This window comes from Arachis stenosperma, chromosome 4 (assembly GCF_014773155.1).
Source record: "Arachis stenosperma cultivar V10309 chromosome 4, arast.V10309.gnm1.PFL2, whole genome shotgun sequence".
NCBI lineage: Eukaryota > Viridiplantae > Streptophyta > Magnoliopsida > Fabales > Fabaceae > Arachis > Arachis stenosperma.
In genome coordinates, this window is record NC_080380.1 from 27,634,864 (window position 1) to 27,657,847 (window position 22,984).

General features: G+C 38.0%; 3 protein-coding genes across 3 annotated transcripts; 1 reads left to right on the top strand and 2 right to left on the bottom strand.

Annotated features, from left to right (window-relative positions):
• The first annotated feature begins 7,338 nt into the window (after window positions 1–7,338).
• LOC130976750 (ethylene-responsive transcription factor ERF098-like) lies at window positions 7,339–8,089 on the top strand. The gene has a single exon (XM_057901674.1). The coding sequence runs from the start codon at window positions 7,380–7,382 to the stop codon at window positions 7,803–7,805; it is 426 nt and encodes a 141-aa protein (XP_057757657.1). The 5' UTR covers window positions 7,339–7,379; the 3' UTR covers window positions 7,806–8,089.
• Window positions 8,090–17,096: 9,007 nt separating this feature from the next.
• Window positions 17,097–18,662, bottom strand: LOC130974815 (uncharacterized). The gene is made up of 2 exons (XM_057899661.1): window positions 17,706–18,662; window positions 17,097–17,600 (listed from the first exon to the last, which is right to left on the bottom strand). The coding sequence occupies exons 1-2, from the start codon at window positions 18,660–18,662 to the stop codon at window positions 17,097–17,099; spliced, it is 1,461 nt and encodes a 486-aa protein (XP_057755644.1).
• Window positions 18,663–19,624: 962 nt separating this feature from the next.
• LOC130974816 (uncharacterized) lies at window positions 19,625–22,211 on the bottom strand. Its single transcript, XM_057899662.1, has 2 exons — window positions 19,764–22,211; window positions 19,625–19,663 (listed from the first exon to the last, which is right to left on the bottom strand). The coding sequence occupies exons 1-2, from the start codon at window positions 22,209–22,211 to the stop codon at window positions 19,625–19,627; spliced, it is 2,487 nt and encodes an 828-aa protein (XP_057755645.1).
• Between the last annotated feature and the right edge of the window lie 773 nt (window positions 22,212–22,984).

Sequence of the window (22,984 nt, forward strand, 5' to 3'; positions counted from 1 at the left end):
ATTCGCAAAACAATGAAAATTCATTAAATATAATTTTTATTTATAATTGAGAAGCCAAATAAGAAAACAAATTCAGTGAAGGATAAGAAAAGTTACTTTTGTAATTAAAGTTTTTTTTCGATCTACAACAAAAAACTTTATGTATGATATTGATGAAAAGCTTACTGTAAAATCAAATAAGAGAACAAACATAAAAGACTTGTAAACCTATTAAATCAACCTTTCCATTTTTAAAATGATTGAAATGAGTAGTGAAGCGTGAGATTAACAAAAAACCATTTTCAGAAAACATAGATTTAATTCAATGAGATTAACTTTAGACACAAGAAACAAACATAAAACAATAGATTAAGTTCTACGTATCTTGAGAGTTTTAAATTCAAATCCTAGAGCAGAGATCTCACCTTCACGGTGACGATGGCGGCGATGGCGGCTTCGATGATAGTGGTAAAGGAGATTGAAAAGGAGGAGCAAGAGATGAAGAGGATTAAAAGGTGAATTCAGTGCAGAACACACGATTGTGGTTTCCATTTGCGAACCTTAAGATCAATGAGGGGAGCGACAAATTGAAGAGAGTGGTCAAGAAATTGAGGAGAACAGAGAGGTGGTTTCACCGTTTTAGAACACTGACAGTAAAAGTGAGGGTGAGAACACGCGTGGTTAACTAATTGAAAATAGTAACATTTTTTTGAAGTTTTTAAAAAATTAGACGTATTTACTAACATTTGAGTTTAAATGTTACCTAAAATTTAATTTTAAGATAATTACTAATATTTAACAATGTTAAGAAAAAATATTACTAAATGTCTAAAATGTAGTAATAACAGCTTTTTTCATCACTACATTATAAACCTAATTGAGAGTCCAATTTTTAGATTCTTTTTGCTTTTTCTTCTTCTTCTTTTTCCGAATCATCTATATTACTAACTATCATCACTTGTTTTAGGATCATTCTTTTCCTTCTCTCTAATATTGTATGCTTTACTTCTTCTTTATTTGATACTTTTTCTTGTTTTTTTTATATTTTCCTTCTTAATAGGTGTGTGTCCGCTCCCTATTTTTTTGTAAATCCTCCTCTTTTTCTACCCTTAATTTTGTTTCCTTTCTTTTAAATTTTTTCTCCACTTTCACTACCCTTTTATCATCAGATTTTTTTATTTAACTTCTTGCTATCTCCTATCCTAACTTATACCAAATTTTTCTCTATAAAATTTTCATTTTAATTTATGCTTCTTGAACCCATAGTAAATTACCATGGGAATGTACTAGAAGAGTGCTAACCCCTCTGATCAAAGTTTGAGATGTTGGAGTCTCCATTTTGGATAATTTTACTTATCATGATTTCAAATAAAAAAGATTAAGGTATGTTAATACCAAAATGAACCTAGGAACTCATTCAATGAGTCATTTAATAATAATTATAATATATATTAATCACCCAACCACATCACTAATTAAAGACAGTTCATGCATTGTTTGAAATTATAATGTCATTAACCCACCATGCACCCTCTCTTGGAGTGAAATAATACACACAGTAAGATATGAATTGAAAGGCCGTATAGTTGTTCATGCATGCATTCTTTGACTAATAAGGAACACAAAATAAAGTCCACCATTCAATTCCAAGAAATAAATTATTAACCCCCCCCCCCCCCCCCCCCCCCGCGGGCGCCTCCTTTAAAAAACAAAAAAGATAACACTAATTGGATGTGGTTTTCAGACTTCGAGATATTAACTAATTAATTAATTATTAATAATTTTAATATTAATAACCACCAATAAGCGCGTGAAGTTATCTTCAGCCCGGATGTACCTATCGTCTATCGAAGAAAAAAAAAGAATGAAAAGAGAGCTCTGAAAGAAGTCTTCAAGTTCAAAACGCTAATCAAGAGAAAGTGACTAAACTGGCTTAGCTTGTGTCATATATGACGTTTCACATTGCTTATTTTAACCATATATTTCTTTTTTTTTCTTTTTTTGACATGAATATTTCTAAATTAGTAAAATATATGTTTGCAAAAGTTTTTGAAATATTTTTTTATAAAAATATCATATGCATATATATGTACAAACACGTGTTAGTTTAATTTATTTTTTATTTCAATGTGTATTTTTGTTAAGAATTAATTTTAATATACATCCAGAGACGGATCCAGAAATGATATTATGGGGGCAATAATATATATAATATTAAAAATTATATAAAAAAATAATATAATATAAAATATATTACAAAAATATACCGATAGAAAATATATTTTAAAATAAAAAAATATGTGTATATTTTTTACTAATGGAGTGGTCGATTCTTCGTATCATAAAATTCACCAATAATAGAATTTGTGTCAAATTTTTTAGTCATTTTCTTTTCAATATAATTGAAAGATAATTAGCAAGAATTTATCTTTTATTTTGTTTCTAAGTTATTTTCACAATATTCATAGTTAAAAAAGATCTCTTAATTGTAGCAGTTGAAATTGAGAGAATTAATATTAAATGAATAAAAAAAGACGGCCACAAAAAGAAAAAGAATTCACTTTATGAGATTTAAAAATTTTTATTTAATTAAAAAATATTAGTAATAATATCTTTTTCAGATTTCTTTAATATTGTTACTTACTTTTTAAATATTAAAAATTATTAATATTTAAATTAAACTAGACTTTTATTTATACTAGACTAAATACTAAATATTTTTTTTAAAAAATTAAATTATACATAATAACTTATTACTATTAAAAAAAAAGTTGGGAGACCGAGGCCGCCACTCGCCCCCCTTATGTACGTCCCTGTATACATCTAGTATATTTATGTTTTAATGTCAGTTTAAATAAGTACCTAATAAATAATATATATTATCAATGTATTTTTTTAAATTTTTTTTATCAATTTTCTAATTTTTTACACATATATTCAATTAGCAGCTAAACAAAAATATTTACATAGATAAATCAAGTACAATATTTATACTCAAATAATGTCACATAGATGCATATCTGTCTTACAGGTAGTAAGCTCATGTGTCGATTATTCTGCCAAATCCGACATAAATCTGATCGGCAATTCTCGGATCAGTCTCTCTGTTGCATATCCCCAAGAAGAATAATTTTGTGAGAGAGTGTCTTATTACCTTTCTCCTTGAGGTATAATCAGGGAGAAATGTTATGTGGAAGGGTGCCTTACCACCTTCTCTTAGATACCGTAAATTCTATAAGATAGTGTCTTACCACCTAAAACCAGAGAGAGACATGGAAGAAATATTCTGAGAAAAAGTGTCCTACCACCTTCTCCACATCCGCACTACAAACACATTTCAAAGAGAAACAATTTTGTGAGAGAGTGCCCTACCACCTTCTCCTAGAAGTATTCTCAGGGGCAATGTTCTGTGAGATTAGTGTCCTACCACCTTTCCCTGAAAGCAGTGCCACATTCACAACACGCAAGAGGAATACAACTACCGTCCTTGTTCAAACACAAATCAAATTTCATTGATGTTTCCAATCATAATCAGAATCCACAATCCTTTAAAATCTTAACCCGGAGCAAGTAGAACGAAGCCACAACCCTTGCTTCCTACTCAGATGTTTCAAATATCAAATTTTTTTAGAATGTTAAATCCATCTTTCTTTTATAAAACTCATTTAGTCATTTTCACCAAATCAGAAGTCTCAAATTAATTTCAATAATTTATTTCTTCAATTTCATTTGAAATACTCCAAAAGCATAATTCTTAAATCACTCTCGATTTTAATCAACTTTGTTCTGATGTTCAACTTTAAAGTATTCCCATAATTCTTAAAAATCTCAACTTAACATAACCATAAAAATCACATTTTATTTAAAACAAGTTCCTAAAATCGATTTTAATTTCATTTCTAAGTTTAAAATATTCCATTGCGCCAAATCAAATTCAAATAAAATAATTCTTCAATCCAAATTTTTTAAATAACATTCCAAATAAAATATTTAATTTTTATGAAAATTTCAGTAGCTCATCTCTTAAAATTCGGACTTTACTATCCATCAAAGGTTCCATCAACCACAACAAATCACCGACCCTTTTCTAAACAACGATCAAAATAACACGGTTCTCAATTCATTTAATTAAGTAACCAAAGTAATGCTATCAATATAACCAAAATTTACAGCTAGCACTCAGTGTTAAATATTAGAAAATAGCCACAATCCAACCATTATCATAATAATTCCAAACCAAGCATAAACCCAACTCAATTCATCAATTACTCACCATATTTCAGTTCCAGAACTAACACATTATTATCATGCAACCGGTTCAACAACAACCAACTCAACAAACTAAATCATCAGATTATTACTAAATCATCAAATTAGAATAATCAGCCTTCTCAATCAATCAATAAATCAATCAGCTAAATTTTTACATCTATCCATAATAGTTCAGTTCAATTCATAAGACTCACAAAAATACAAAGATATATTTTTCGCACCGATATTAGTTTATAACAATTTTTGAAAGTAAAATGAGTTTAAAAAAAAGTTCCTATCTTGAGTAGTTGAAACTCGAAAGCTATAAAACACATCAAAATCCTCTTTCTCCCAGCTCGTAATAGCGACAGCTGTAACCTCAACTCCACTCCACTTTCACAGCAATCGTAACAACTTTAATCGCACATGCAAGAACCGAAACTCAACTATATGGTAATAACGCCGCAAAAATCTTAGCAACATATAACAAAAACTAATTTTCAAGGGTTTCGGAACGAAAGCGCTTACTGTAACTAAGGAGAAACGACTAAACCGAACAGCAGCGGCTCAAGCAATGATTTTGGTGGGCAGAGGTACGGCAGTGAGGTCCCTGCAGTTCGATGACGAGCTCCAACGATGGTGGAAACCCCTTCTTCTCCTTCCCCGCTCTGTTCTTCCCTTCTCCGGTGTCACTCTCGCTTGCTCTTCCCTTTTTTCGGCGACGACAAACCAGCAACAGCAGTGACGAATCGGCAGCGATGGAAGCATGGCAGCGACGAGCTCCATCCCCCTCCGCGACTCTTTCTCTCCTCATGCATCTTGCTCGACGATGCGCTCTCTCTTTCTCTCGACCTTCCTCCCTTGCATGTCTTTTCCTTCTGGCGACGTTGACGGTGACGGTGAGGCAGCAACAGCGGCGCCTCCTCTCCTTCGCGTACATCATTCTCTCCTTCACCGTCAACCCAGTTTCGGTATCTCTCTTCCTCAGCTCAGTTCGGCAGTTCAATAGTGACAACGGTGACAAGACACGACGTCGGTAGCGAGGTAGCAAGCTCCTCCCTCCTTCTCTTCTGCGTGTGTGGGTGTGTGCAAAAAGAAGGGGTGGCAGCTGGTGATGTTAAAGGTATTAGGTTTTAGGGTTAGAGTTTTTGGAAGGTATAACGATGATTTTGTAATTTCTAATAAAAATAGAGGTAATGTAGTAATTGAAAACGAATTTTAATCCAATAATAATTATAAATAAAAATACTATTATTTTCAATTACCAAAACTTTAAATTATAAATAAGAAAATCCGCAATTTAATATAAAATCTCTAAAAATATAATTCTAAATAAATATAATAAATTATAAATAATTTATTATTTAATTTTCAAAAATTTAGGATTTTACAACATCCATGTCTCTTGTACCTCTATCTTCTCTCAACCTTAAGTTTGTCGTCTATTACTTTCCAACAACGGTGGCATCTCCAGCAACGACGGATTCCTTTTCTTCCAACAACGTCTCCTAGTCCTTTGCCCTAATTGATTGTTATTGATTTAAGAATTTAGGATTTCATTGAGATTTATCTATTTGTTGCTATTTCACTTGATTTTGATAATTTTGATAGGATGTCGAATTAAGCTTGTATCAAGATCTCAATTCAGAGAGCAAATACGACTCCTCTAAAAAAAGAATAGGCTTAACTCGTAAATTTCTTGGTATTTGTGTCAAAAAGGGTATAAAATGGTCAATGATATTAAACTGTGATAAATAATGTAAAAGATTTACAATAAAAAATATATAAAATAAATAAAAAATTTAAATAACTAAGAAAGTAAATTCATAATTAAAAGAAAACAAAATACTTAAAGAAAGGAAAAGAAATACTCAAAGAAAATGAAGATAAAATAAATTAACAGAAAAAAAAAAGAATAAAGGAAACAAAAGAAAAGAAACAAATGAAATAAATAAAAAAGTAGATTCCAGACACTCAGATGTACTTGCATTCCATTATTTTCCTTAGCGTTAGTGTGATTTGGATTTTTGTAGAGTTTTGTGTGATGGTGAAGTTTTCATACTAAAGTATATGATTTCTTCTAACTTCACCTATTTATAAACCACAAGAATAAATTTGGAGAATGTTATCTCTTTCCACGATTTAGCTTTCTCCTTTTTCTCTGATTTTCACAACCAACGACTTTGCTTTAACTGTGAAAGATTTTGTTCTCTATAAAAATACCCTATCTCCTTGCATTTATTTAATCTCCAAGACCTACAAATTAAACCACGTGTAATTATAAAATTTTAACCTAGATTCTTCTACTCAATTTATCTCATACTCCACATTCTATTTTTTATGGTCGAATACTCACTGCGTATGATCAACCGATTTTAAACTAGATTCTTTTCGACTCAATTCATATGAGTCTATCGACACCCAATTCTATGGTAGCCAAATTTTATAAGAAGTCGAAATTTTGTATTAACAGTTATTAATTTAAAAATTTGTTTAAAATTCTGATTTAAAAATTTAAGATTTTGTTTAGAGGTTTAACCGTTTAAGTCCGTTTGAATTTGGCGGACTGGCCCAGGCGTAGTGGCGAGAACAGATAGCTCGGTTTGACACCCCTACAATTAAATTGTCTTAGGTTCAAATTTTACAAATAATTAAATTCTTGAAATATAGATTAAATTTGCTGGATCCTGGATGAGAGAGTATGTGAAAATTATTATCCAGAAAATTCATGCCAATCAATGCTACCTACCAACTACGTGTAATGAACATCAAAATTAAAGTAACGGAAATCTGTATATATTTGCCTGTCCCACATATTTTTGTTCCAGTTAATACCAAATATTAATAATCCTATTGGCCTTATTATGTACCCTTGTCGAAGAATCGAATTTATACACTCTCTCGCCAAAAAAGTGAAAACCTTGTAAGAATATAGTCAATAGTCATCTTTCTATTCTGATGATGGCAACACTTGCATCAAAAACGTGACGCAATAATAGTTTTCTCATATATATATATACATAAGCCATCACTACCTATATATACAGATTCACATTTATTATTAAAATCCAATAAACATTTGATCCTACCAAATTGGAGCACAAAGTTTTTCTCTTTTATTAAAATTAGTTAGTTGTAAGAGTAGCTACATGGCGGATGCGGATAGGCCAGAGAAAGATTCCGGCGGCGGCGAAGAAACGAAGTACCGCGGCGTGAGGAAGAGGCCGTGGGGGAAGTATGGAGCCGAGATAAGGGATCCATCGAAGCCTACCGGAAGGATGTGGCTTGGGACATTCGACACGGCTGAGGAAGCCGCCAGAGCTTATGATCGAGCCGCCATTGCTTTGAGAGGTGGCCTTGCCATCCTTAATTTTCCGGATGAATATCATTCTCATCTCCCATTTATAGCTTCTTCTTCTTCTTCTTATTATTCTTCTACTTCTACTTCCATTGGATCAAGTTCTTCTTCTTCCAGTGCACAACAACGTAGGGAAGTTATTGAGCTTGAATGTTTGGACAATAAGGTTTTGGAGGATCTTCTTGAAGAAGAAGAAAGGAACAGAAGGAAATACTAATCTTAGAGCGCGCAGAACCTTCGTTAATTAGCATGGGAGGAAAATCTTATCTTTTCTATTTTCCTAAAAAAATTATTTCTTAAATATAATTATTATCGTATTCAGAATGACATATTCTCTGTGGGTTTAATAACACACCGAGAATATATCATTTTGAATTATAATAATATTATATTTGAATAATAATAATAATAATAATAATAATAATAATAATAATATTTTTGTTGTTTACATTAGTCATTAATAAATGTGTTTGTCCCTTCATATTGGAGGTTTGATGTTCAGGGGGAAACCGCACTTTTAATTTTTGTTTATTTGTCTTTTGTGTGACTTTTCTCTTCATTTTCTGCACTTGTCAAATACTTCACGTGATGATGTTGACTGAATTAAGTTTATGCTTTTTATTTTATTTAATTTTATTTATTTAAAAGAGAACTAATTATTTAAACACTTTTATTAAGTACTTCTATTTCTCATATGAATTTTAATTTGACCATATATTATTATATTTTATATAATTAATTTAAATCTTGACCACATATATTTATTCTAATGGGTAAAATTTTTTATAAATAATACTTAAAATAATAATCATTTTAATAATATCATATATTAAAACTTAAATATTCATTATGTAAATATATATGAAATTTTATTATCCTGTTTAATAAATTAAATACTACATTCTTACATTCGTAATTTTTTTTTAAATATATTAAGAGACCAGGATTTGACCGCCTAACTAAAGTGGTATCAACTCCGATGAAACTACCCCCAGTTGGTTGACTAAATCAAGTGTGTTTGTACAAAGAAATTTTAGAAAGGGATATAACTTTTTCTTTTACAAATTTATTTTTTTTATTAAATTCATTTGTTTAGAATTTTGTAAAATTGTTAAATTTTTTAAAAGATTCATAATATGTTTGATAGTTTAAAAAATAAAAAAAATAAACATATTAATTTTGTTTTTTTTTTTAATTTCTTTCATCTTAATATTTAATTGTATATCCAAACTAAAAATTTTAAATTATGTCCAAACATTACGTACAGTTGTTTTCATATAAATAACAAGTTTATACAAATTGGTCTAAATCCAACAAAAACAACTATCAGTTTAGATGATGTATAAATACACGTTTCTTCGATTAACTCTTGACTAGTGCAAACGGTTCTTTTCTCTCAATCGAAACCGCAACGCTCAAAATTTAAACAACAAGCAAAATCTCTCAAAAATCTCTCAAAATCGTTGCGAAGAGTGAAGGAAGTTTTAAAGCTGAATTCGAAAAAAAAATTTTGAAAAGTGAAATAAGTAGATGAAGAACAGGCAACAACAGAAGATGAGGAGGAAGAAGAGGAAGAATTTGAAATTATGCAAAATTTATTAGTTCAAATCCACTAAAAATTCTTAAACAATACACATAATGTCTTAAACAATCCACCGAAATTTGCTGCAACTACACAAAAATGTTTCCTTTAATTCTGCGTTTTTTCTTTTTTTTTTTCTTATTTCTTTCTTTCTTAGCTTGTAGTTGAATAAATGTAAGTTCATCATTTTTTCCAAGTAATCTTGCAGTATTATGTTTTTTTCTTTTTCTTTGTTTGATTTTTTGTTTTTATTCTTATTAAGAGAGTAAAACAAGAAGAAAATGGTGATAATGATGAAAAAGAGAAAAAGAAGCAGCAGAAGATGAAGGAAGAGGAAGAAGAAGAGTTTTGAATTATGTAGAATTTATGAGTACAAATCCACGAAAATTTTTAAACAATACACATAAATGTCTTAAATAATCTATCGAAATTTGTTGCAAATATACAAAAAGATTTTTTTTCATGCTGAATTCCTACATTACATTTAATTCAAACCATCAACGATGAACAACAATTTTCACAAGCAAAAACAACATTATTCACTACCAAATCATAAACTACTAACGAAAATATTAACTACAATCGAACTACACCTCAGCCACTTAATTGGATTCAAAATAATTCACTTCGTTCTGATTCAATTGACAATTTGAACTTAAATCATTCATTATATTTAACAACGACGAGATAAGTGTTCAAAACTGATTTTAGAGCTTGATTTTAAAAATCTAGAGAATAAAAGAAATCGAAAAAAACGAAGAAAGAGAATGCATGGGAACGAACAAAGAGAAACACAGAGATAAAAGAAAACGTAATTCGAAAACACTAAGAAAATTCGAAAAAAGAAACGAAATTCTTTCGAAAAAGTAGTTTACACGTTGATTGAAGAATTAATAAGATAGTGACGCGTGAAATAAATTAAGTTAAAGAAATTTGTATGAACTCATATGTAAAAATGATTTATATATAAAAAATAATTAATAAAATTAATAGTTAAAAATTATTAAATAATAATTTAATTAAATATATTAAATTATTTAATAATTTTTAAATATCAACTTTACGTAAAATTAATTTTATACGAATTTATTTCTACGGTTGATTTTATCTATTTTTGCTTCGAAAATCTTGCCTTAAAAAACCGTAAGGAGTACGGACATACGAAAATGAAGGCCTTAATATTTTAAGTGTATTCATTGATTGCCAAGTCTTTGTAATGTCATTCTTGCAAATATCTATCATTGTTAAAAAGTTTTTAACGTTGAATCAAAGAGCAATTAAATATTATGTCTAAAATTTTTTTTGAAAGATTTATATAATATTGATAAAAATATTCACAGAGATGATCAAAATGACAAAAATATTTTTAAAAATTTTAAAATATGATAAAACTATTCAAATATAAGATAATATTATCAAAAAAATTTTAGAAATCAAATTTTAATATAATTTGTTATAAAATATAATTAGATAAATAATTTTTTTTAATTTGATATTTTATGTTAAGTGAATTGTTTTACAATTTCTTTTTGTGAATAGCTGAAAATTAATTAAAAAGAATGTCTGAAAGTCAAATTTTACTTCAAATTTTTAGCAGAATATCTTTTAAGTAATTATCAATATATATTTCACAAAAAATTAGATTAAATATATATATTTTTTCAAATATATAATTCTTTTGATTCTCATAGAAAATGATTTTCTTATTATTTTTGTTATTTTTTATTTTTTTTAAAAGTGTTTTATTTTATTTTGATCTTTCACGGATATTTTTATTAGAGCTAAAATCTTTTAGTAATATTTTTTTATACTCTAATTAAATTGTTGTTGTTGTCAACACAATGTCATGTTAATAAAATAAAATAAAAGCTACTCCCCAAAACTACAACAACAGTTTGGATAACCAAAAAGGTGCTCTTCAAGTACTCATGAAAAAATTCCATTGTTTCATTGATTTTCCCGTGAAATAATTTTATCCATTACAAATATAATTAATAATTTAATCATTAAATTATATATAATCTTGATAATCAAATTCTTTAAATTGCAACAATTTAAACGTTCATAAATATGTGAGTAAAGTATAACCTAATTTCTATATATTCTTTATATACATAACATAAATTAAAAATTTTAAAATGATATAATATCAAATAATTTTATTAATTTTACATATTATATATATATATATATATATATATATATATATATATATTGTGATAAAATATTTCAATTTAATAGTAGTTTAATCAAAAAAATCATGATGTATAAGATATTATTCAACGATTTAAATAATAAAAAAGACTTACTCTTACACTCACCGTGTGTATAACACTAAGGATAATTTTAATTGGGCTAGAAATTGATATATAAAAATGAGTCTAAACAAATTTTATATAAATAAACTACCGTCTAAAATGCGTGAATTTTGTTTTAAATTTAGTCGTTTATGCATTGCCATGAAAAGTTACATGCTTAAATTTAATTTTTTTTCTCACTCTCATATTTGCCAACTTCTCTTACTAGATAGCTTTACATATATCATTTCTCCTATTATTCTAGTGGAGGTTATATATTTTTGAGTAAATAAAAGATAAATTTTTAATCAAAATTAATTACTTATCATTATATTTGATTGTTGAAAATTAAATATTTATTTGTTTTATATTTTTAATGGTATTTAAAATATTCAATTATAATACATGTACATTAAAAATTAACCACCAAATCAGTTATCGATATAAAATACATATCAAAATATAAAATACACGTTAAAAATAAGTTAAATAACACATATATTTATACATAATACATGATAATTGATTCGATAAATGATTTTTTTGTGCATATATCACTTTTGTAAAATATTTTAGCAGAGACAAAAAGGATCGCAAAAAAAAAAAGAAATATTAGTATATTTGAAAAAAACGTTCAATCATAAATATCAACTAAGAATCTAGCAAACGCAAGGGATGACATGCGAAATATTTACTATTTTCAGGAGACTTTTTTTCTTTCTTGATCTTTTCTATCATCATTTAAGTCTTTGAATATTATTTTAGTAAAAAAATTTAAGTCAGTAATTTTAATTTATATTAATTATATTTTTAGTCAATAATTTAATATTATATTTAATTCATATTTTAAATATTACTGACTAATTACTGGTTAAGAATAATAAATTTTGCTAATAGTATAGCATTTGTTATTTTAGTAATTGGAGAAGAAGGAGATGCATGGCTGATGGCTCCTATTCAAAATGATACAACCAATTGGAGTTGAAGAAGGGAAAGAGATGTACATACACATGGATAAATAAATGTGTGGACGTGGAGGATCACTTTGTGAGTTGTGACAACAACTCGGAATTGAAGGTGGTGGAATTTTTGAAATATAATAATTGGCAGCTATTTTGCACTTTTGTGCCCATGAAATTCATTCTGACTCTTTCTAATTTCTTTATAGTACTAGTCTTCTCTCTGCACAACAATTATAACTAACCATAGCATTGTTGATTGATATATGATTGATTATGTACGTTGTGGTTGTGACTTTTGAGTTCGTTTTCTGTGGACATTTTTGGTGATACATACATATGAATATAATGCAATAATGCACGTAAGTCAATAGGGAATGTACATGCTTTTACGTCCATATTGGATTCATCCACGTTATTTAGGTCCACCATGCTCCAATTATTCAGGGCAATGCAAAAATAACTGAAAATTAATGCGTCATTACCCAACCGAAAAAACAAACAAAACAATGAGGGCTAGCTTATTTATTAGAATGTATTTTAGATACTCAAAAATTAAGACAATGACTAAAGACATGTATACTCGAAATACTTCCTATTGGTTAATTCATATAAGCCCACGATGCTTTTTTGGCAACTCTTGATGAATGCAAAACCACACGAATAGACGAATCTTCTAAGGAAAACACAACTTCCATGTCCAAATCCAATTATTAAAAACATATATAGGATTATATCTAGCCAAAAACCAAGAATAACCTTCGTTGGCCTAGTAAATGTGAGATGACGATTGAGACTAGCATCACCCAAGATAATAATATTGTTTTTATGAGATTAATTGTCCGTTAATGCAATACAATTGTGTGGCAATATTTTTTAGATTTATTTGAATTTTTTATAAGTCTTTTTTTTCTTTTTATTTATCTTATGATTTTTTTTATATTTACCAAGAATTTAACTCTAAATTTTTGGATATATTAGAAATATATCATATAATGATACCCAGTGATAAATTCATAAAATTTTGACAGTGACAACAAAATATATATATAATAATAATAATTTGTTCGTTGGTCGGCTCCTGAACAGGTCGGGTGGACAGAAGATGCAAAGGTGGATAGATGAGGGTGTCTTAGTCCTGGGTGCGCTGATCGAGGGTCTGCCGAGCTGGCGAGCACTTGAGTTGGTGAACGGACGAGGGGGGTGCCACCTGCAAAGACACTCCGACGCTCAAGTCAGAAATCGTACAAGCAGGGGGAGTGATGTAGAAAGTGACGTACCTCGGGGAAGAGCCAATCTTCCCCTTATATACATGTCAGTAGTGGGCCCCTTATGGGACAGGCCCATATTCCCAAGGACGCTGTCCTGCAGCCGCGTGTGAACCGTACAGGACGCGTGTCCGGGTCGGTTGGAGGGCGCGTGTCCGGGTCGGGTACTGCTCGGGTCGGGTCGGCCCAAAGCTGGTTCTGGGCCGGGCCGTAATAGTGCCCCCACGCGCCAATGGTAGTCGTGGAGCTACCAATGGCGTGTCGTCTCGCATCTCGTCTGGTCGGTCGCTCGTGGGGAGGACGTGTCCCCAACGCGCGTCTCTTGGTTGCTCAAACAACCGTTTCATCGCTTCGTTTCCTGTGCCGAGCATTGAATGCTCATAATGGGGTAAAAAACCCCGTTTGAAAAGACCATTTTGCCCCCCGGCGTTTCGCGCTCTGGAGGCAGTTTTTAAACGAGTGGTTTTGATACTTCTGCACTTTATGCACTTTTCTCGCACTCCTTATTCTCCCTTCTTCCTCCTTGCTACAAGGCTTTGCTGTGGTGCCTCCGTTCGTGTTTCTTGCATTTTCCCAGATTCAACTTCATCTTCCTTTCATCGATTCAGGTAACTTTTGGATCATCCCCTTTTTATGCATTATTCCTGTATGCTTGTTGTTTGGTTCTTTGAAGTTATCGTGTAGCCTCTTAGTTGCGAGTAGACGTGTTAGGGGGAAAGGTACCATTCCAGGGTAGGTTTTTTCTCGCTCTTAGCCATTTAGTCTTGCTTGGCCTTAGCCGGGAAGTCGTGAGGGCGGTGTGTGTGTTCGGCTTGAGCAACCGATCTCTTAGACTAACTGGATGGTACCCCCATGTAGGTATGGCTCGCACGGTCTCCCGGGCATCCGTTAACCCCGCGGCGTACGACCAATATGCTTGGGTCGTCTCTGATGTAAGGGATTCACCCAACCAAATGGGCGAAGAGGAGCTCACCGAGTTCCGACAAGCCGGGTATCTATGCGGCGGGACTGACGAGGAGGCCAACTACGACGTCTTCGTCCCGGCTCCCCACGAGCGTTTGTACGAAATCAACTTCCAACCCCGCCAGGTCGCCGACTGGATTTGGTTCTATAAAGCCATGTTCACTCAATTCGGGGTCCGCATTCCGTTCTCCGCCTTTCAGATGGCACTCTTAAACCGAATCTCCGTGTCACCGTCGCAGTTGCATCCGAACAGTTGGGCTTCTATCCGCTGTTTCGAGATGGTCTGTGAATATCTCGACCTGCCGGTGTCCGTAGATGTCTTCCTCTTTTTCTTCACCCTCACAAACCCTTCCAAGGAGGGGAAACATAGGAAAGGGTTCATGTCCTTCCGGGCTGCTCAGGGTCGGAAGATTTTCGGCTTGTTCGAAGATTCTTACCATGGGTTTAAGGACAAGTATTTTAAGGTCCGCCCGGCCAAAGATCGTCACCCCTTTTGGTTGTCTCTGGAGGGGGCACGGCTCATCCCGACTTATTGGAGCTTCGGGGCGGGAGCCAATAGTTTTATTAAGGTGGTTTATAAAAACATGTCGGCAGTAGATCAGCAGATTGCCGAGGTGCTAAACGCGGTTTTTGGGAAGAACCCTGTAAATCCCCATCTCCTTATGGGTGATCGGGAGTCCGGCCGTAACTATATTTGTGAGATGCTTTTCACTTTTCCCTTTATCTTTTTTCCCTTTTGTTGGTATTATGTGACGATTAACCGACCTCCTTTGTTTTCCTGCAGTGGATATGTCTGCGTCAGTGACTGGTCTTCCCGACCTGTTTCAGACTTTCCTTGGTGGTGGTGATGATGAAGAGGATAATGATCAATCTGTTGCTGAGACGTCCGCAGCTCCCCCAGAGGACAAAACTTCTTCAGGGCAGGAGGCCGTTGTTGGGGGGACCGGGACCTCAACGCAAGCCGCCCAGGTCGAGGTCGGGAAAACGGTTCATGACTCTCCCCCTCGCGAAGTGGTAGGTCAAGGGGGTTCGACGTCCGCTCCTGATGATGACGTGGAGGTGGTCGTCCCTACCCCTAAAAGGAAGAGGCCGGCGTCTTCTAGTCCCGAGGGGGTCCTCACCGTCATGGAGAGGAATTTTGATGCAAGTAACTTTATAGATACCCAACTCATTCCTGGCACTGAGGAGTACTTCCATGAGTCTTCCCTTGCCGGGCAGGCGAGGTGGATGTACCGAACTCTTCTGCGCGGCGCCGTGATAGCCCGGAAGGCCGAGTTTGAGCTGTCCGGGATGGAGTCTCTCCGTCGGAAATTGGACTCCGCTGGGAAGGCCAACAATGAATTGAAAAGTGAAGTGGAAACTCTCCGGCAGCAGTTGACTCAATCTTCGGAGAAGTTGGACGCCGCCGAGAAGAAGGCTACCACCGCTGAGCAGAAAGCTACCTCCGCCGAACAAAAGTTAACAGCTGCTGAGAAAAAATAGAAAGAGTCGGACGCGACGATTGAACGTCTGGTCGAGCGTGAGATGGCTCTGGAGAAACAGGTCGGCGAGGCGCGGAAGCGTACGGCCGAAGTCGAGAAGGAGAAGCAGGCCGTGGAGGCCGATCTGGCAACGTGGAAGGCCAAGTATAAAGACGTCGTCAAACAGGGTAAAGGCGCGATTTTGGGCACCGAGGAGGCCCTGAAGGCTCAAATTAAAATTGTTGCCCCTGAGTTCGACACGTCGGCAATTGGCGTTTTTAAGATTATTAAGGATGGCCAGGTTGTTGATGTTCCGAAGAAATGAACTCTTTGTTTCATCGTTTTTGTTTAGCCGTTTTGTTTTGGCTTGTAGACAGTTGTTTTTAGCCGTTTTGGCTTACGAACAGTTTAATCTTAGCCGTTTTAATTTTGGCTTTGTGAACAATGACTCTTTGGCCGCTTGCTCGTGTTGTCGCGATGACGTTTTTCTTACTCGTCCGATCGTGTTATCGTTTTTAGTAACCGTTTTTGGTTTATAGTTGTTTATATCGGCGGCCCGTGGGCTCTCGTGTAGTTGCTCGTTACAACGGTAGTTGATGACCTCCCGGGGTGATCAGTCCCGGGTTAGGTGTCGTTGCTAGTCACGACAAGATGATTTATCTGAAAAACGGAGGTAAAATAGAATGGAGAATTTGCACGAGTGTATCTTATTCGGTATCCACGTAAAAGACTTGAAAGTTACTATGAAATTCAAATGGCAAGTTAACTACTTAGCTAGATTAGCCGGCAGGTTGCTGCGTCCTCTAGGAGTAGAATCTTCTAAGGTTGTCCGCGTTCCATGTTCTCGGGACCTCCTTGCCATCGAGCCTTTCTAACTTAAAGGCCCCTTTTCCCATCACTTTCTTGATTCTATATGGGCCTTCCCAGTTGGCCGCTAGCTTGCCTTCTCCTGGGGTCGGCAGGCCGATATCATTTCGCCTCAGACGAGGTCGTTTGCCCCGAATTCCCTCTTGAGCACTTTAGTGTTGTAGCGGAGCGCCACTCTTTGTTTTAGCGCCGTTTCTGTCAAGTGGGCCATTTCTCGGGCTTCCTCTATCAGGTCCTTTTCTACAGTTTCCTCTACTCCCTTCAAAAGTAATCGCGGGCTTGGTTCACCGATCTCCACGGGTATTACTGCATCCACCCCGTACGTTAGTCGGAAAGGGGTTTCCTTGGTGGAGGATTGCTCGGTTGTTCGATAAGACCAGAGGACCGATGCTAGCTCGTCGGCCCAAGCACCCTTTTTGTTGTCCAACCTCTTCTTTAGCCCTAAGAGGATAACCTTGTTGGCGGACTCCACTTGTCCGTTCGTCCGAGGGTGTTCTACCGAAGAGAACCTTTGCCTTATACCTAGGCCGTTGAGAAATTCTGTGAACTTTTTGTCAGCAAATTGTGTGCCGTTGTCCGAGATGACGACTTCTGGTATCCCGAACCGTGTTATCACCTGCCTCCACATGAATTTTCTGCAATTGGCTGAGGATATGCTAGCCAATGGTTCGGCTTCTATCCATTTGGTATAGTAATCAATTGCCACTATGAGATATTTGACCTGCCCAGGGCCGACAGGGAAGGGCCCTAAGAGGTCGATTCCCCATTGAGCGAATGGCCGGGAGGTCGTCAGCAAGCTCAACTCGTTTGCCGGTGCCTTGGCAAAGTTGGCGTTCTGTTGGCACTTTATGCACTTTTTGACAAACTCTTTGGAATCTGCCATCATCGACGGCCAGTAGTACCCAGCTCGGATCAACTTCCTTGCTAGGGCTTTTCCTCCGATGTGGTGCCCACAGCAGCCCTCGTGGACTTCCCTGAGGACGTAGTCCGTTTGGTCGGGGTGTAGGCACTTCAGTAGGGGCTGGCTGAGCCCTTTTCTGAACAGCTGTCCTTGGATGACGGCGTATTTGGCCGCTTCTCTCCTTAATTTCACCGCATCCTTTTCGTCACCAGGGACTTGGCCGTGTTCTAGGTAGTTGGTGATGGGGTCTAGCCATGAAGGACTTAGGGTTGTTATGTGTAGTGCAATTGCAGGTTCCCTTGTCATGCCTTGGATGAGAGACCGGTTTCCCTCCCCTGGCTTCGTGCTGGCTAATTTTGATAGGAGGTCTGCTCGTGTGTTTCTTTCTCTGGGTACATGCTGGACCGTGACCTCGTCGAACTTTTGGCTCAAGCTTTTGACCTTTTCCAAGTACTTCTGTAACAAGGGGTCCTTGGCTTGATAGCTGCCGTTTACTTGGGAAGTGACGACTTGGGAATCGCTGCATACTTCCAGCCTTTTTGCGCCGACCTCTGTTGCTAGGGTCAAGCCTCCTATGAGGGCTTCGTATTCTGCTTGGTTGTTCGAGATGGGGAACTCGAATCTGACCGATTGTTCGTATACGACCCCGTTTGGACTTTCTAGGATGATCCCGGCTCCTCCGAAGGTCTGGTTGGAGGCTCCGTCCACATGGAGCTTCCACCGTGTACCCATGTCTTCGCCTGGGTCTCCTGTTACTTCAACCAAAAAATCCGCCATCGCCTGCGCCTTGATGGCTTGCCGGGGCTCATACCGTATGTCATATTGAGAGAGTTCGATGGACCAAGTCATCATTCTTCCCGCCAGGTCGGGTTTTTGGAGAACTTGTCGGATCCCTTGGTCCGTTCTGACGACCACTTGGTGACTCTGGAAGTACTGTTTTAACCTTCTCGAGGAAGTTAGGAGTGCTAAGGCTAGCTTTTCCAACTTGCTATATCTTAACTCTGCTCCTTGTAGGGCCCTGCTTATGAAGTAGACTGGTTGTTGGGTCCTCCCGTCCTCCCGCACTAGTACTGCGGCCAGGGCTTCGCTTGTTATAGCGAGGTATAGGTACAGTGGTTCCCCGTCCCTTGGCTTCCCGAGAACGGGAGGTGCCGCTAGGATTTCCTTGAAGTGTTGAAAGGCTTCTTCGCACGCGGGTGTCCACTCAAACGCCATCCCTTTCTTCATGAGGTTGAAGAATGGCAGGGCCTTTGTCGCCGAGGCCCCGAGAAACCGGGAAAGCGATGTCAATCGCCCTGCCAACCTCTGGACGTCCTTGACACAGCCCGGGCTCTTCATCTGAAGTATTGCCTGGCATTTCTCCGGGTTGGCTTCTACCCCTCTCTGAGTTATCATAAATCCTAGGAACTTGCCGGCTTCCATGGCGAAGGCGCACTTGAGGGGGTTCAGCCTCATACCATGTTGACGGAGGGACGCAAACACACTTGCCAGGTCGTTTAGGAGGTCGTCAGGTCGTGTCGTTTTTGCCAGGATGTCGTCCACGTAAACTTCGACCGTTTTCCCTATGAGGTCGTGGAATATCCTGTTCATCAGCCTTTGATATGTCGCCCCTGCATTTTTCAAGCCAAACGGCATTACCTTGTAGCAGAAAGTTCCTCCTGGCGTTATGAACGCCGTTTTGTCTTCGTCTGGTCGGTGCATCGGTATCTGATTGTAACCGGAGTAGGCGTCCATGAAACTCAGATACCGGTACCCCGCCGCAGCGTCGACGAGTGCATCTATGTTGGGGAGAGGGAAGCAATCTTTGGGGCATGCTTTGTTAAGGTCAGAGTAGTCTACGCACATTCTCCATCTGCCATTGTGTTTTTTCACCAATACCACATTTGAGAGCCACGTCGAGTAGTCCACTTCTCGTATGAAGCCTGCTTCTAGGAGGCCGGCCGTTTGCTTGGCTACCTCCTTTGCTCTCTCCGCCGACATCTTTCTTCTTCGTTGAGCCACTGGGCGTGCTTCCGGCTTGACGGCTAGGTGGTGTGAAATGATTTGTGGATCAATGCCCGGCATGTCGGCTGGCGTCCATGCGAACAGGTCCTTGTTGGCCCTTATCATTTCAATCAAAGGCTCCTTCAACTCATGCGGGAGGTTCTTGTTAACGAATGTGAATCTTTCCCCTTCGTCACCGATGCTAAATTTCTCCAGGTCCCCTTCTGGTTCCGGCCTCGGGTTGTCCTCTACTCTGGCATCGAGGTCGGCTAGGAATACGCCGGATGCTTCCTTGGACTTCTTTCTGAGGGAAAGGCTGGCGTTGTCGCAGGCGACCGCCGTCTCGAGGTCTCCTCTTATGGTCCCTATGGATCCATCATCGGTGACGAACTTCATAACTAGTAGCTTGGTGTTGATTATGGCCTCAAAATCATTGATTGTCTTCCTTCCCAAGATGATATTGTAGGCTGTGGAGTCTCGGAGGATCACGAATTCGGCCATCGCCGACCTTCGGCCTTGCATCTGTCCTACCGAGATCGGTAGGGAAATGACTCCGTCTGGTTTGATGAAGTGGTCGCCTAACCCGATAACCCCGTGCTGGTGGGTCGTCAGGTCGGCATCCTTCAGCCCCAGTGCGTCGAACACGTTTCGGAACATGATGTTTGAGTCGGCCCCAGTGTCGACAAGGATCCGTTTGACGAGGCCGGTTCCTACTCTGGCCGTGATGACCATGGGAGGATTTTCCGGGGCGTCGCTGAACCATTGATCTTCTGGGCCGAAAGAAATGGACGGGGGTTTTTTGGTACTCTGCACTGGTGAAGATGAGATCGCCAGAACCTTGGCGTCTTTCTTGTGTGCCGACCGGGATTTTGGTGCAGTGTTCTTTGCCGTTACCACGTTTATCACCGTGAGGCCGTGGTCTCTGTCTTCAGGCTCTTGTCGCCGCTTGACCGGGCGTGTCTTGCCTTCCTCGTCCTGGTCGCGATAACGCCTTCTCGGCTCCCTGATGAGATGGGAGAACGCTGCCAGCTTTCCTTCCCTTATCGCTTGCTCTAATGCATCCTTCAAGTCGAAACAGTCCTGCGTTTGGTGGCCATATCCCTTATGGTAATCACAATAAAGGTTCTTGTTTCCGCCTGTGCGGTCCTTGAGTGGTCGGGGCTTCGGGAGAATTCCTTTCTCCGCAATTTGTTGGTAGACTTCCATGATGGGGAGGGTGAGTGGAGTGTAGTTAGTAAATTTCCCCACTCGAGGGAACGGTCTAGGTGCTTTGTTTGGCGCCTCCTCCCTGGCCTTTTCTTTCGCCCTCTCCCCGTCGCCACCGAACTGACGAGCCTGGCCGTAACCAGACTGCCGCTTATTGGCAGCCACGACTCGGCTGACTTCTTCATCGTTTATGTATTCTTTGGCCACTGTTTGGATTTCATGCATCGTCCAAACCGATTTCGTTGTAAGGTGCTTTCGGAAGTTCTCGTTAAGGAGGCCGTTCGTCAGGCAGAGACTGGCCACCGAATCGGTTAAGCCGTCGATTTCCAAGCATTCGTCGTTGAACCGATCTAAGTACCTCCTGGTCGGCTCTCTCTGTCTTTGGGTTACCCCGAGAAGGTTGATAGGATGCTTGGCCTTTGCTATTCGCGTTGTGAATTGAGCCAGAAATGCGCGGCTGATGTCTGAGAAATTGTAGATAGAACCTTGAGGGAGGCCGTTAAACCATTTGATCGCTGGTCCTGCTAAGGTCACCGGGAAGGCACGGCATCTCACTTCGTCGCCTACTCCCTCTAGATTCATCCTGGCCTCGAAGGCCGTCAGGTGTTCTAGAGGGTCTTGAGTTCCGTCGTACCTCATGTCCGTTGGCTTGTCGAAGTGTTTCGGCAGCCGGACCTCGAGGATAGATCGGTGGAACGGGGTGGCGCCCATTATCACAGGTTGTCGTGTTCTTCCGTCTTCGCGACCTCTTGTCGCTCGATGGGTCGGTCTGCCTCGGGAGTAGATGATCGTGTCATTTCGTCTCCTCATTATGGGTGACTCCTCCCGCGAACTCTCTGCCTCCGTCCGCGGGCGGCTTCGGTAAGAGTCTTCCTCCTCGCTTCCGGGAGACGGGGTATAGCTCGGATCGGTAGAGCGTCCGTCCCGCTCCCTGTCGGCAAGCTGCCGCTCCAGGTTCTGGACTCGGTGGCGCAGCTCTTGCATTATTATGGCGCTATCGCCGCCTGTTCCTCCGAATGGTCGTGTCCCCGTGCGTCGATGGGGGGACCTTCGCCGCCCCCCTTGCGAGGCGACGGAGGCTGCCCCCTCCGCTCCGGCAGCCCGGCCTTGGTCGCCAAGACCCAGTACAGCTTCCATTTAGACGTCCCCACAGACGGCGCCAATGTTCGTTGGTCGGCTCCTGAACAGGTCGGGTGGACAGAAGATGCAAAGGTGGATAGATGAGGGTGTCTTAGTCCTGGGTGCGCTGATCGAGGGTCTGCCGAGCTGGCGAGCACTTGAGTTGGTGAACGGACGAGGGGGGGGTGCCACCTGCAAAGACACTCCGACGCTCAAGTCAGAAATCGTACAAGCAGGGGGAGTGATGTAGAAAGTGACGTACCTCGGGGGAAGAGCCAATCTTCCCCTTATATACATGTCAGTAGTGGGCCCCTTATGGGACAGGCCCATATTCCCAAGGACGCTGTCCTGCAGCCGCGTGTGAACCGTACAGGACGCGTGTCCGGGTCGGTTGGAGGGCGCGTGTCCGGGTCGGGTACTGCTCGGGTCGGGTCGGCCCAAAGCTGGTTCTGGGCCGGGCCGTAACATAATTTTTGTAATAAAAATATTATGTGAACATAAAAATCAGTTATCAAATAATCCATTAACTATTTTATATATATATATATATATATATATATATATATATATATATATTTGTGTATAAATACATATGTTGTTTAACTTATTTTTAATGTGTATTTTATATTTTAATATGTATTATATACTAGTGGTTTTTTTTTTTTTTGTATATATAGCATGATTATTTATGAGTGGTTATTTTTTTTGTATATATAGCATGATTATTGTTGTTATTATATTTTGTTATTATAAAATATAACTAGTCTTCGAAATATCTAATTTACAAATTA